Here is a 14929-nt window from a genome sequence, read left to right as displayed (position 1 = left end):
CCCCCTCTCTGGGGCCCTCACCCCTGCAGGTGGGGCAGCACAATCTCTGCGATGATCAAAGGGACCATCTAAGGAATGAGTGACACTAACCACACACGTTTCTTTCTTTCTTTCGGCCAGCGCTGGCCCAAAGCCAGGCCAAGGCCTCTAGCCTGTGGATGGCAATTCTCAAAGGTCCAGCCCCACCCTGACCTCAGCCTCCTGGAAAAGTTAACAGCGGGGGCCACCCCCTCCAGGCTCCTGGAGAACCGTGTTTTCCTTCTTCTCTGTGGAACTGGTCAGAGTTTCCACTCCACTCCACCAAGTCCAGACCCAGGAATTTTTCACTCCTTTTTGTCCTCTTTGGCAGAAGCTGTGTTTTTTTTCCCTTCTACATCATCGGAGCCGAGGTTGGGGAAGGTCCACCCGGGGAATGAGTGACGAGAGGGTTGGGCACTCATTTTCCAGAGAGCAGGATAGGGGACACTGAGTGTGCATGGCCAGGACCTAGACCTTGACCCACGCAAAGAGAAGGTGGCCGTCTGCTCAGGCCTTCACGGTCCTGTAGATGACCTCCCAGCGGGTGCTCACTGGCCTGGACACCCCTGACCCTTGCTAATCTCCCTCATTAACAGTAAACCAGATCCTGAACTCAGAGCGCTCAGCAGACAAGAATATGAGCCTAAATTGAATAAACCTGACTTTGTTTGCTGCTGTTTGTTTTTACCAGCTTCCTGCTATTTATGGTAATTAGACAGGTTTGCGGCAAATAATGGTAACAAGACTCCCTGAGCAGAAAAGGTTGAAAAGTATGAAGCAAGCAGACTGAAAGAAAAATAGTGAGCAAATAATGAGGATTTCCTCAGACGTGTGAAACATCACATGAATGACTGGAGTTTGGGAAACTCGAGTCTCTTGGGGGGAGGGAGGCAGCAGACGACAGAAAAAGAGGAAGCAACCTCCCCCATCATGGCACTGGGACATGAGGAGAGGTTGACTGGGCTCCACAGAGTCCCAGCACCATCCTTGCGACATTCTTGTTTGATGGGGGTGGCTCTGTCTGCAATGCAGGAGACCTGGGTTTGATCCCTGGGTTGGGAAGATCCCCTGGAGAAGGGAATGGCAACCCACCCCAGTATTCTTGCCTGGAGAATCCCATGGACAGAGGAGCCTGGCAGGCTACAGTCCATGGGGTCACAGAGAGTTGGATACAACTAAGCAGCTCACACACACACAAAGACACACACATAAGGGGCAGAAAGGATTTCTCCCAAGGTTCTCTGTGACCACGTGAACAAGCAGGGTCTGGCGTAAGCCTGTGGATTCGCTCTCTCTTTTTTAAAAAAATTGCAGTGTAGTTAATTTACAAAGTTGTGTTAGTTTCTGCTATATGGCAAAGTGAGTCAGTTATACACACATGTACGCTGTTTTCTAGGCTCCCTTCCCAGACAGGTCATCACAGAGTATTGACGACAGTTCCCTGTGCTATTCAGTAGGGGCTTATTAATTATCTAGTCTAAATATAGTATGTATATGTCAATCCCAGTCTTCCAATTTATCCCTCCTCCTCCCCTCTCCGCGCTGGTAACCAGGAATTTGTTTTCTACATCTGTGACTCAATCTCTGTTTTGTAAATAGGTTCCTTTGTATCGTTTCTTTAGATTCCACATGTGAGTGATACCATTTGATATGTGTCTTTCTCTGTCCTTCTTCACTCGGTATGATAACCTTGCAGCAAATGACACTATTTCATCCTTTTTTATAGCTGAGTAATATTCCACTGTATATGTGTACTGGATTTTCTCTGTGGTCTGTGGATTATCAGTTCAGTTCCTGAGCCTTTTCCCACTGCTCCTGCCTGCCTCTCATAAGCTGACCCTGGTGCCCCAGGGCTTCCGTGTTCTTGTCTGAGAAACAGGGGCTAAGATCCACTCTTTGCTTCTCTGCAGTGGGGAGGTTGGCCCTGCCAGCTTCATTCTCATCCCCATTGCTGTGTGACTTTTGTTCTGAACTGATCTCTGCTCTTAGCTCTGCCCTATGGGATCCAGATTCTCCCGGGAACAGAGAGGGAACCGAGCAGAAACAGAGAGGGGAGGTCGTCTCCCCAGGCTCACACAGTCCGTCAGTGGTCCTAACAGGACCAACTCTCCCCTTCTGAACACTTATGGGCAGAAGTGTTTCTTCATCTGTAAAATGGGTACAATTCCACTGACCTCGTGGCGGGAAATGGACATCCTGAGAGGTGGGGTGATTCACCCAGCATCCCCAGGTAGCAAAGGGCAGAGGCACGATTAAAACCCAGCCCACTCCTCCCACTTCCTTCCTGGGAGTGCTGGAGCCAGGGCAGGTGGGAGAAAGTGCTGGGACCTGCCCAGTCATTCACCAGCTGTGCCTTGTGGAGGTGCCATGGGAGAGGTGGGGGCCACGATTCAGATGGCATGAGTGTTCTCCCCTCTCCCCTTCTGCAGAAAAGAGCATCCCCCTTCGAATCCTCTATGAAAAGTACTGTGACTGCCTGACCGAGTCGAACCTTATCAAGGTGCGGGGCCTCCTCATTGAGCCGGCTGCCAACAGCTACCTGCTGGCCGAGAGGGATATCTACCTGGAGAATCCAGAAATCAAGATCCGGGTAAGGGCTGGGTCCCCAGGTCCAGATCCCACACCTGCATGCACCTCCCTCCCTGCAGACTTAAGATCTGTGATGCCCCAGGGTTCCTCAAATCCTAGCTTCATCAAAGAAAAGCATCGTGAAACAGAATTTGGGACCCACAGCCTCTAGGAATGAATCCGCACATCCCAGAGTAGTAGGATCATGACATTTAGGGATCTCAGAATTGTGGGCCCTTAAAAGCTAAACTCCTAAGGCAAGATTCTGAGGTCCTGGGGCCCTGGTGGGGCAGGAAGGGGTGGAGTTGTTAAGGGCTCAGACTCTGGAGTCTATTTATTCATCTGTAAAATGGGTGTTATAAGGATTAGCTGTGCGTCTACAGGAAACACATAGACTATATCCAGCATGTCATGAGGGTGCAATAAAAGCTGATTAATACTGACCATCAGCATTATCATGGTCATCACAGTGATTCACTTGGAGCAGTCTCAGCCCCAGGTCCCCAAGTGCTGCCGTTACAAATAAATGGTAAAGAGCAGGGGGTGGCGGGGTGGGGAGTGAGTGCTGTGTGCCGGACAGTCTGCTAGAATCTTGCATAGGTTAGCTCAGTGAATGCTCGTGAGATCCCTACAGTCAGGCATTTCTCTCCTATGAAGAAACCAAAGCTCAGAGAGGGTGGTATCTTTGCCAAGGTCACACAGCAAGGAAGGGACAGAGATCAGCCTGCTTCCAAAGCCTCTGATTTTTCCACCCCAGACCTTAGAATGAAGGAGGCACTTTACACATCCCGTGGGTCACGTGGAGCCTCTCCGCAGCTCCATGAAGGAGGAGGCCTGGGCAGGAGTCATCGTCCATGTTTTCTGGGCGAGGCGAGGAATGACAGTAGCGGAGCTTCGCAGATGTGGGGCCAAATTGCAGCAGAGATGGAGATGACTCATTTGGGACCCTGGCTGCCCTGGAGGGGCTCTGGGCCCCTCTCCCTCTCTGCTGCCCCTGACATCCGCCCCGTGTCTCCTCCAGATCCTGGGAGAGCCCAAGCAGAACCGCAAGCTGGTGGCTGAGTTGTCTCTGCAGAACCCGCTCACCGTGGCTCTGTCGGGCTGTGCCTTCACTGTGGAGGGGGCGGGCCTGATCCAGGAGCAGAAGACCGTGGACATGTAAGTGCCCATCCCTCCCACCTGGGGCCTGGGAGCAGAGGGTGGACGCTCGTGGAGGGGACAGGTGCTCTTGGACACCGAGCCCTGGACTGTAACCCCCTCCTCTCATCACCCACACACTCACCCACACAGGTCTACATCTAAACACCCACACATTCAGCTGCATCCCGTGCACACGGCTCACACACCTGAACAGGTACACATTCAGTCACTAAACCCCCGCCTCAGGACACACAGGTCCTCACACGCACACAGGTGTACACGCATGCCTGTGCCGTGTACCCTCACAGATAAATGTCTGTATACACATACGCTTATGAGCATACACACTTGTTTTTCACTTTTTTGTCATATCATTTGCATACAGTATACAATACAAATCACATATGTACAGCTCAGGGCATTTTCATGCATGTGGTCATGTGAGCATCCACACTCTTACACCCTGGCACACCATTCACTCTCCCTCACACTCATTCACACACACACACACAGGAGGGCGGATGGCCCAGGACCCTGAGAGCGATGAGCGGGGCCTGTTTTATCCTGTCGTTATTAAGCTGTACCTCCGTGGAGGTGCCGGGCTGAGATCTCAGTAGTCACATGTCATCCCGGCCTGGCCTCATCATGGCAAGCAGGCCAGGGCCCCTGTCTTCACCCTCTTTCTCTCTCTCTCCCAGCCCGGACCCCGTGGAGGCAGGGGAGGAAGTCAAGGTGAGGGTGGACCTGCTGCCCCTCTACGCGGGCCGCCACAAGCTGGTGGTGAACTTCGATAGCGACCGGCTGAAGGCCGTGAAGGGCTTCAGGAACGTCATCGTTGGCCCCTCCTAAGGGGTCCCCGTGCCAGCCCCACCTCAGCCACTGAGGGCCCCCAACATGACCCCAATCTTTATCCCAAGCTACTGAGCAATACTTGCCCCTCCTTGGGCCCCAGACCTCAGGGCAGGGGTGGGCTGCCTGCCGGGCCCTTTGGAATCGAATGTACTTCCCACCCACCTTGTCCCCCTGAACCTGGCTCCCCACACCCCTCACCTATGAGGGATGTTCTGTGCCTGCACTGTGGGAGGCCTCCTCTTCGCCGACTGGGCCTGGGGGGTAGGCTGTCTCCCCCTCCCTTCCCAGCCCAGAGGCCCCTTAAAAGGCCACTCACACCCGCCATACTGATTGATCGACGTCAGAGCCCCTTTCCGGGGAGCATGCAAAAAAAGTGTGCCCAGTGACCCGATCAAGGAACTCAGCTCCCTAGAGTACCCTGAACCCCTTCCCCAGGTTGAGCCCAGACCCCAGGGGCCCTTGGCAGAGCCTGAGCAGGTGCAGATGGGGAGGGTCCCAGTAAGACCACACCCCAAATCTCCTCACATCCCAGCAGCCCTGACCCAATACTCCCCCCACCCTCTCACAATGATGAGGCACCTAGTAAGTGCCTGGCACTTCCTGGGCTCACTGGTGTTCACACAGCCATCAGCCCATTCAATCGTCACGGGAAACTGCAGAGCGGGGACTGTTTTCTCAGTGAGGAGACTGGGCTCGGAGAAGGGAGGCAGCCAGCCCTGCTTCTGGGCTCCTGGATATTTGCAAGGCTGCCTAATGTCAAGGCACAAGAAGGGAGCCTGGCCCTTCTGACTCTGAGTCCAGTGCCCCATCCACCACTCCAGCCCTGACCTGGCTGCGTCCGAGAGGCCATTTGGAACCTAATTAGGATGAGGAGGCGGGGAGGGCTTAGAGCCCTGGGTTCGAGCCCCAGGTCTGGCCAGCTACTGCCTTCCCCTCCTCTGGGCCTCAGTTTCCTCTTTGGTCGCAGGGAGTGGTTGAACTAGCTCATCTCCAAGGCCCTCCCAGCTCTGCACTCCCGGTGCCTTGTATGACCCAGCCGCACCAATGACAGTGGGTCCTCCTCCCGGGCTTCACAGAGCCTTGGGGTCACAGACCCAGGATGCTTTGAAGTGTGAGACCATGACCATGACCACCTTCCTGTCCCCAGTCGTGTCTGGGTCCCCCACCTGTACCCAGGCATCTGCCTTCGGAGCCCATTTCTAGGGGGAAAGAGACCCCCCCAGAAACCCCCGTCATAACCATGAGCCCACCCACTGCAATGCCTAGACTTCACAATAGCCTTAGTTGCCTATGCTGATCACCCACCAACAAGGCTGGCATCTTAGCCATCTCCTCTTTGAAGAGCCAGAGTCCTGGAACACAGCCCCTGCCCCCCTGACTAAGCTCGGGGACCCCACCTGAATTGCTGTCTCTGACTTTATTCCTTACTCTCTCCACGTGACTGGGCTTCCCTCAGCCTGGAGGAGGGAAGTGAGAGAGAATTCTGTGTCTGGAGTGGGGTCAGAGCCTCCAGGGAGCCCCCAAGCCCCAGAGAGGGACTTGGAGAAAGTCACGCTGATACACTTAGAACGTTCTGCTTTGCACAAGAAGAAGCACAAGATGAGCCAGTATATATTCATTCTATATAAATATTGCTCTATTTCCCTATAGTTTTATAAACGCTTTTGGGTTCCAAGCAAGCAGTAGATGTGCTTTTGAGCCACAAACAGCAAGCACTGAAATAAAATTTATTTTTCACATTCAAACAAGGTCTGGTCATGCTTTTGAGGAGAGTGAGTGGGTGAGCTCATTTAGCATCTGGACAAGCCACTTCATGCTAAGAGTCTTTCCCTAGCTTCAGTGCCTCCCTCAGATCTAAATTTAACCAGCATTCAAAGCTCTACAACTGTCTAGCTCTTTCTCCAATCCCATCTCCAAACAGCTGTGTTCAGATCAGAATGAAGTGCCTGTTTGTCTTTTAACATCTCATGCACTTTCAACCTCTTAACTTGGAGTGCCCCTCTTTTTTCCTTACCCAGCTTATGAACTCCTATTCATTTTATAATGCTTCACATTAAAGTCACCTCTTTTATGAAGCCTACCCAGATTTCTTCTCAGAACCCTGGAACATGGACTAACTCAAACACTTACCACAGTGACTTTTAGTTCCATGTTGATATACCTGCCCCCCACTTCCTGTCTGAAGTCCTCAAGGGCGGGGAGCAAGTATCTCTTAAACAGACCCTAACATATGCTGAATTGGTCAATTGATGTGTTTCAACTCAGTTCCCCTAAGACCTGTGTTGTTCAGTAGAAATATAATGTGAGCCACAAATGCAAGCCATATATGTAATTTAAATTTCTCTAGTGGCCCTATTAAAAAAAGAAACAGGTAAAATATATTTTAGTAATGCATTTTGTTGAACCTAATATGTCTGAAACATACATGTTTAATAAACATATAATAAACATTGTTAGTGCAACACATAATCAACATAAAAATTATGAGTGAGATATCTTACATTCTTCTTTTCATACAAAGTCTTTGGAATGCAGTATGTATTTTACATTGACAGCCCATTTCAATTAGAACTAGCTGCATTTCAAGTGTTCCATGGCCTCAGGTGGCTACTGGCTACCACACTGTGTTACCGAGCAAGGGCGCATGTGCCTGCCGCACAGAAAGCCAAACGCTGACAGCGGGTGTTTGCAGCAAAGTAAGGTTTTATTTGCAAGGTGCCGCTGCCAACAGTGTGTTTTGAGCTTCCCTGATGGCTCCATTGGTAAAGAATCTGCCTGCCATGCAGGAGACCTGGGTTCAATCCCTGGGTTGAGAAGATCCCCTGGAGAAGGGAATGCAACGCACTCCAGTATTCTTGCCTGGAGAATCCCCATGGACAGAGGAGCCTGGCAGGCTACAGAGTCAGGCAAAGAGTCAGACAAGACTGAGCAACTAACCCTTTCACTTTTTCTTTTCAAGCAAGGAGAACAGGCAGCTCATGCTCCAAGGACCTGAAATCCCCGTTGGCTCTCAGGGAAGGGTTTTAAAGACAGTGTAAGGGTAGAGGGTCATAGGATGCATTATTAGCTGGTGGACCTTCTGATTGGTTGGGGTGGGGGGGGGTGGGTAACAGGTGATGTTTTAGGAATCTCAACCTTCTGGTTCCAACTAGTCTAGGGTACGTGCTTGTGGTCAGCACATAGCTTCCATCCTCCACCTGGGCGGGGCGGCGGGGCGGGGATTGTTATCTATATTCCTTCAGGAGGAACTTAGGAAGTCTGTAATTTTATAGTCTTCATTGTTAACTGCTTGAGTCTGCTCCTTGAACTTAAGGAAGGTCTAGAATACTAAAGCCTCCCCTTCACACCCTTCTTTTTTTTTTTTTTTTAACTAACAAGAAACAGGGGACACAGAGGGACTTTTGTACCTGGGAAATTCCCACAAGGTCCTGCTTGGTATGGTCCCCCTTTTCCTTGACACTCCTCAATCTCTAGGGGAACAGGGGTGGGACAAAAGGGGAATAAAGTTTTGAATAGAGACATTAATCATAAACTCACCTGGGGAACTCATTTTCGGGGGACTCAGTTTCAAGTGGATGGTGCCAGGTCTAGACTATTTCCCAGAGTGCAGGGACCCAGTCATTCATCTCATTCCACACCGATGAAGCACTCATCAATGTTTGTTGATTGAACAGACTGGGAGACAGTCTCTGCCTTCAGGGAACTCATGTTGAAACACCGGACACGCAAGTAAAAAACTCAAAGTGCGTTATTACGTTTTTCAGGGTGCTGAATCTTTCTGTTCCTAAAGAATTACACCTGGGGCGTTGCTGGTGACTTAGTGGTAAGGAATCCACCTGCCAACGCAGGAGACACCGGTTTGATCCCGGCTTTGGGAAGATCCCTCATGCTGTGAGATCCAAGCAACTAAGCCCATGCCCCAGAACCACTAAGCCTGTGCTCTAGAGCCCAGGAACTGCAACTGCTGAGCCCACGTGCTGTAACTACTGAAGCACACGATCCCTAGAGCCTGTGCTCTGTCAGAGAAGCCTGAGCCCTGCAACTAGAGAGGAGCCTCCGCTCTCCACAACTAGAGAAAAGCCTGCGCAACAATGAAGAAACAGCACAGCCAATAAATAAATTAAAAATTAAAAAAGAATTGCACCTGGGTCTGGCCTAGATGACCTGAGCATTTTACCAATTAATGCCCAGCAAGAAAACAGAACCATTATTTCAGGTGGGGAAGGAGTTTATAAGGGAAATGGACTCCCAAGGCATCTGAGGTGCCGGAAGAGCAGAGAAGAAGGAGTGGTGCCCAGAAATCAGGAGTCAGCTACTGTCCAGGATGCTCAGCAGCCCAAGAGCCGGTCCCCACCACCCAGCTGCTGGAGGCGCTGTCTCTACAGCCCCGGAACCAACAGAGCTGCGGAATCTACAAATGCTGCTGAAGTCAGTGCTGGCTGCAGCCAGAGGCAGGCTGGCCTCTCTGATCCTCCTGCCTTCTCCCCACTGGCAGATCCTCACCAGAAACTGGCTGGCAACGTGCTTTGGTAATTATCGTTTTTAGGCTTCCAGCCCCTGAGAAACAGAGATGGCAAGGCAAGGGTGAGGGTAGGGGAGGGAGCTGAGTAGCTGATACCTATTACTGCTCTCTCTTTAAGAACACCCGTCCCTTCATCTCCACCTAAGTAACTCATACTCAGCTTTCAAAACCCTACTCCAAAGAGACCTCCTCTGGGAAGCCTTCCTGGACTGCAGCCAACTGCTTCAAACTCTGGTTCCACTTAGTATATGGCAGAGAGCCCTTTACGATTATCTGCTCAGTCTAGCTTAGAACCAGCTGTTTGTGTGCCTAGCCCATGCTCTGGAGCACTCCAAGAGCAGAATCGGGGCACACCTCCCAGGAGGGGGCCCCCAAGTGGATTCGGTAGTGCCAACTCTAGCTCCCAGGCCTGACTCCTCCCCTTCTAAAAAGAGACAGGGCCTCTCTGGCCAGGTCTGCCAGTGCCCTGGCAGATTCGGACCTCCCAATAGGCTTGCACCAACCCAAGAACTCACTAACTGGGAACCCGGGAAGGAGGAGGGCTTTGTGGGTCATATAGGCCCATTTTACAGACAGGAAAAATGAGCCTGAGATCCTGTTCCCCAAGCCAGAGGTGAGGGTTGAGTCTGGGGTGCTAGTCACTGCCCTGTTGGAGCTGAGGACTCCTAGGCCCCTATCCAAGCTCAGTTTACAAGCCAAATTGTCAAGGGCCTGGATTCTGGAGCCAAACAGGCCTAGGCTCAAATCCTAGCACTGCCACGGGTTCATAGTGTGGCTTCAGGCAGGTTCTCGACCTCTCTGTGCCTCTGCCTCCTCATCTGTCGAATGGGGGTGATTTGGGGTCTGCTTTCATGACTGGTGCACACGTTCAGTAGAATGCTGCACACAAAACATTTAGCTGGCTCCTGGCACATTCTAACCTAACAGCCAACTTTCCTTCAGGTCAGGAAGCTTTTCACCCAGTGAGCTATTCACGCCTCAAATATTCTTACCCAGTGTTCCCCCATTTTACAGATTTGATAGTCACACAGTCAGGTACAGAGCGGGGATGTGAACCCAGGCAGTCTGCCCTGCACCCCCACCCCCGTGCCTGGTCTAGCCCAGAGAAGGCCCAGTGTCTACTGGAAACCTCCTTTTCCACCATGTGCCAGAGTGTGTGAGCAGAGACCTCCACCACAGCCCTCGTGGAGTGGGGTGTCTGATTGGGTCTGTCTTTCCGCCTCCAAAAGTCCCTCTCCTTTCCAGCTGCTCTTGTTTACTTGGGATGTCTGCCAGCTCACCCCCCAGCCTCATGGCAAGCCCAGAATAACAGAAATTTGACAGAATCCAAGAGGAGAGGCGCAAGTGGGAGGGCCAAGAAGGGCCTCCTAGAAGCACAAGCATGCGGCCAGGACCAGGTCAGAATACACACTTTCCCAGCCTCCCTACCTCCCTCCCCAACAGATCTGAGCACATACACAGAGACACATATCTGCAAGTCGGTGAAGCCCTATGTTTTGTTTCAAGAGGCAAAGTCCAAAGGGTTCCATAAAAAGGAGAAGGGACGACAAAAATGATGGGAGTGTGCAGCCTTGAGAGGGGCTTCCCAGGTGGCACTAGTGGTAAAGAACCCACCTGCCAATGCAGGAGACATAATAGATGCAGATTCAATCCCTGGGTCAGGTAGATCCCCTGGAGGAGGGCATGGCAACGCACTCCAGTATTCGTGCCTAGAGAATCCAGTGGAAAGAGGAGCCTGGCGGGCTATAGTCCACAGGGTTGCAAAGAGATGGAATGACTGAAGGGACTCAGCATGCACACACACACAGCCTCGAGAACACAGGATCTGTAATGACCTGAAGTTGAGCAATAGACGCAAACACAAAAGACCGTTTTCCACATAATTCCACTTGGATGAAGGTCATGAACTCATCCATGGTGTTTAGAAATTGGGGTCCTGTTTTCCCTGGCAAAGGAGAGATTTGGCAGAAGCAGAAGGTGGGTTTGGGAGCATGGAGATGGCTTTGACTGTCTTCATCTGCGTGCTGGGTAAACAAGTACATTCAGCCTGTGAAAATGTGTCTAGTTCAAAAAATATCATATTAATATTTACTTGAAGGTTCTAAAATTAAGTCCAAAGTGGGGTAGAGACTTGATCCATAGACTCTGGCCACTGAGAGTAGCAAGTTTCCCCACATAAGCACCCCTCAAGGTCTGAGAAAGCCAGGGTTGAAAGGCTGGACACATAGATATAGTTACCATATGATCCATTATTTCCACTCCTAGGTGTAAACCCAAGAGAACTGAGAATATATAACCACACAAAAAGTTGTCTGTAAATGTTTACAGCAGTGTTCTTCATAATAGCCAAAAAGTGGAAACAAACTAAATGTCCAACAACCCATGAATGGTTAAATAAAATGTGGCATATCCATACAATGCAATATTATTTGGCAAGAAAAAAAGGAATGAAGTACTGATACATGTTCCACCATAAGTGGACCTTGAAAACATTACATTCAGTGAAAAGAAGCCAATCACTAAAGACCACATATTGCATAAGTTCATTTATAGGAAATGTCCAGAAGAGGAAACTGTATGGAAACAAAGTAGATTAGTGATTGTCCGGGGCTAGGAAGCTGGAAGGCTGACTGGGAGGGGGTGACAGCTAAAAATCATGGAGGATTTTTTTCTAGGGTAATGAAAATATTTCAAATTGATTGTGTGATAGATGCACAATTTTGTACTACAAGTTACTGAGTTATATACTTTACAAGGGTGAGTTGCAAAGTATGTGCACTAGGTCTCAATAAAACTGCTTATAAATAATTAATAATGAACAGGGTGGGGGGAAGGGCTGAATCCCAGAAACTGGCTTGATTTGGATTCGGGAGGTCTGCCTGGATGTGCTGGTGACCTTGGGTAAAGCTCTTCCCTTCTCTGGGCCTTAGTTAGCCCAGCTGTCACAGGGGAGAGATGAGGGTAGCAGCAGGGAAGTCCTGAGACACCACTGATGTGGCCATGATGCTCATGACCACGTCAGTTCCTTGCCCAGCCTGTGGGATCCGGGGGTCACCTGGGGGCAAGTAAACTCGTAATAGTTCATCGAGATCTTTGCCCTCCTTTTAAAATGGCAGAAGAGGGACGTCCCCAGAGGTCCAGTGATTAAGACTCTGAGCTTCCATTGCATGAGGCACAGGTTTGACCCCTGGTGGGGGAACTAGGATCCTGTGTGTCACACAGCAGAGCCAAAAAAAATAGAAAGAAAAATGGCAGAAGGGACATTTTTTCCAAACCTTGCTCTTGGCCACTGCTCCAGGATACCAGAGGTACAGGTAGACATCCCAGTTTCTCTTTAAGTGCTTCATGACTTCCCAACTCCACGTCTGTACTGTGCTTAGTCAACCAGTTATGTCTGACTCTTTATAACCCCATGAACTGTAGCCTGCCAGTCTCCACGGTTCAGGGGATTCTCCAGGCAAGGATACTGGAGTGGGTTGCCATGCCCTCCTCCAGGAGATCTTCCCAACCCAGGGATCGAACCCAGGTCTCCCAAATTGCAGGAGGTTTATCTTTACCATCTGAGCCACCAGGGAAACCCAACTCCATGTCAGCTCATTCCAAAGTCATCTGGAGTAGACAGACAGACAGACAGACAGAGGAGAAATGCCAACCAGACCAGGTGAGACCGGGATCTGCCTTCACTTGGTGAGTGAAGCCCATTTAGAGACCCAGAAACAGGCGTGGCTGGGCAGTGGCAGGTCCACGGTCCCAGAGCCAAGGCCGCACCCGGGGACTTTCCTCTTTCCGCTTGTCATGAAAAGACCTAAGTGCCGACTATGTGCTCAGCCTGAGGTACTCTCCGGAAGGGATGAGACAGGCCCTGAGAAGGGTGGGCAGCCCCTCCCCGGGAGTCCCAGGCCTGTGTCCCATCTCCCCTCTCTCTCGCTGTGGGACTTTAAGGAAACCACTTTCCCTCTCCAGGGCTTTGTCACACTGAAACTCCCAGTTACTGTCCTGTTACCCCCACCAGGGATGTGATGATGAGGGGAAGAGGCCTTATAAACTGTAAAGTGTTGTATCTATGGAAGCCAATAGGAACTCCGGTCACATCTGAGAAAGGCAAGATCAAGGTGCAATTTCTCTAACTAGTACCAGGGTCAGCAGGAAGGAATGGGGGTGGCCTGAACCAGGGTGTGGCTGTCTTGGAGTCATCTGGACAGATCTGAGATACACAGAGGAGACTCATTCATTCAATATCCTCTTTTTTGCCGCCACTGTGGGCCAGGTAGTGAGTTAGGCACTGGGGACACAGTGGAGGTACTGTCCTACAGAGCACTCACGCGGATTACCAGAGTGAAAGGAGATGTGTCAAAAAAAAAAGACTAGGGCTCAGGATAATGGGGCCACTGGCACAAGCATAAGAGCAAGGGTGCCAAGCACTCTTTTAAAGGCATTATATGGGGCTTCCCTGGTGGCTTAGTGGTAAAGAATCTGTCTGCCATTGCGGGAGACCCAAGTTCAGTCCCTGATCCTGGAAGATCCCACTTGCTGCAGAGCAACCAAGCCCATGTGCAGCAACTGTTGAGCCTGTGCTCTGGAGCCTAGGGGGCCGCAACTACTGAGCCCATGAGCTGCAACTACTGAAGCCCGACTGCCTGAGGCCATGCCCTGCAACAAGAGAAGTCACCGCAGTGAGAAGCCCATGTACTGCAACTAGAGAGTAACCCCTACTCTCTGCAACTAGAGAAAAGCCTGAGCAGCAATGAAGACCCAGCACAGCCAAAATAAATAAATACGTATTTTAAAAAGTAAATGCATCACATGCATTAACTTCCTGGGTCCTCTCAACACCCTGCCAGGAGGGAGCTAGCCTTACCGTCCCCATTTTACCAGCAAGGAAACTGAGGCCCAGAGAGGTTATGTGACATATCCAAGGTCACACAGCTAGAAAACAAGGAAGCCAGGGTGCCCACCAGGCAGGCTGGGTCCACAGCAACTGCTCCTAACCTCCTACTGTGTTATCATCTGTCTTATGATGTGGACCTACAAAATGAGAGGGTCTTCTTCAACCAGGAGGGCAGGGAAGACCTTCTGAGAAGCAGATGTGGAAGCTGAGACCCTGGAGAGGAGGAGCCAGCCCAGGGAAGGGTTGGGGGCAGATGGGTGCAGAAGTCATTTTCCAGAAAGCTGATGCTCTAGGTTCTGGGACCCTCACTTGTGTGGGGCCCTGTTCACACAAGGACCACAGGCAGCCGTGGAGTGTTCCAGGCAGGGAGGGGAGCCAGGTTGCTATCAGAAAGGATTTCAATGTAAACATTTCTGGGAAAGAGCCTCATAAAATGCTCAGAAGGAGGGAATCAGAAACTTGTGAGTCTCCAGCAATTTGTGATGATGTCTTTTCACATTCTTCACAAATTATCACTTCCATACTCAATTTTATATTTGTAATTTTATCTTCTATGCTTTTTGTTAAACATCTTTAACAAATTTTGTTAAACATCTTTAACAAATTCTCCCTCCGAATTAAAACTCAATGTACAATGTGATAGCACAACCTTCTCACCAGAATGGCTAAAATGCAAAGCAAAAGAGGAAAAATTGGAATTGTCGGTGGAGGGATGAACAAAGAAGTACTTGCCTATGTGACCGTGAGAGGAGTGTAAACAGATATGACCACTTGGGATAACTATTTGCCATATCTTCTAAATCTACAATCATTTATCTTTATGAGGCAGTAATTCCTCTCATGGATGTTTACCCAACAGAAAATGAGTCCATATATTCTCTGAAAGACACGTGCAAGAATGTTCCTAGCAAACTTTTTTCCCCCTATGATATCCCAAAGCT

The 14929-nt window shown here is 50.4% G+C and overlaps 1 protein-coding gene across 1 annotated transcript in view; it reads left to right on the top strand.

The window, feature by feature from the left end:
• TGM2 (transglutaminase 2) overlaps positions 1-6326 on the top strand; it is a 34090-nt gene extending 27764 nt beyond the window's left edge. The window contains exons 11-13 of the mRNA XM_061127263.1: positions 2448-2608; positions 3608-3744; positions 4425-6326. Of these exons, the coding sequence (XP_060983246.1) occupies positions 2448-2608; positions 3608-3744; positions 4425-4575 (449 nt within the window). The 3' untranslated portion in view covers positions 4576-6326. The remainder of the gene's footprint in view (positions 1-2447; positions 2609-3607; positions 3745-4424) is intronic.
• Positions 6327-14929: the final 8603 nt, after the last annotated feature.

The sequence above is a fragment of the Dama dama genome, chromosome 23 (genome assembly GCF_033118175.1).
Source record: "Dama dama isolate Ldn47 chromosome 23, ASM3311817v1, whole genome shotgun sequence".
Taxonomy (NCBI): Eukaryota; Metazoa; Chordata; class Mammalia; order Artiodactyla; family Cervidae; genus Dama; species Dama dama.
This window is presented reverse-complemented; position numbering and strand designations above follow the sequence as displayed.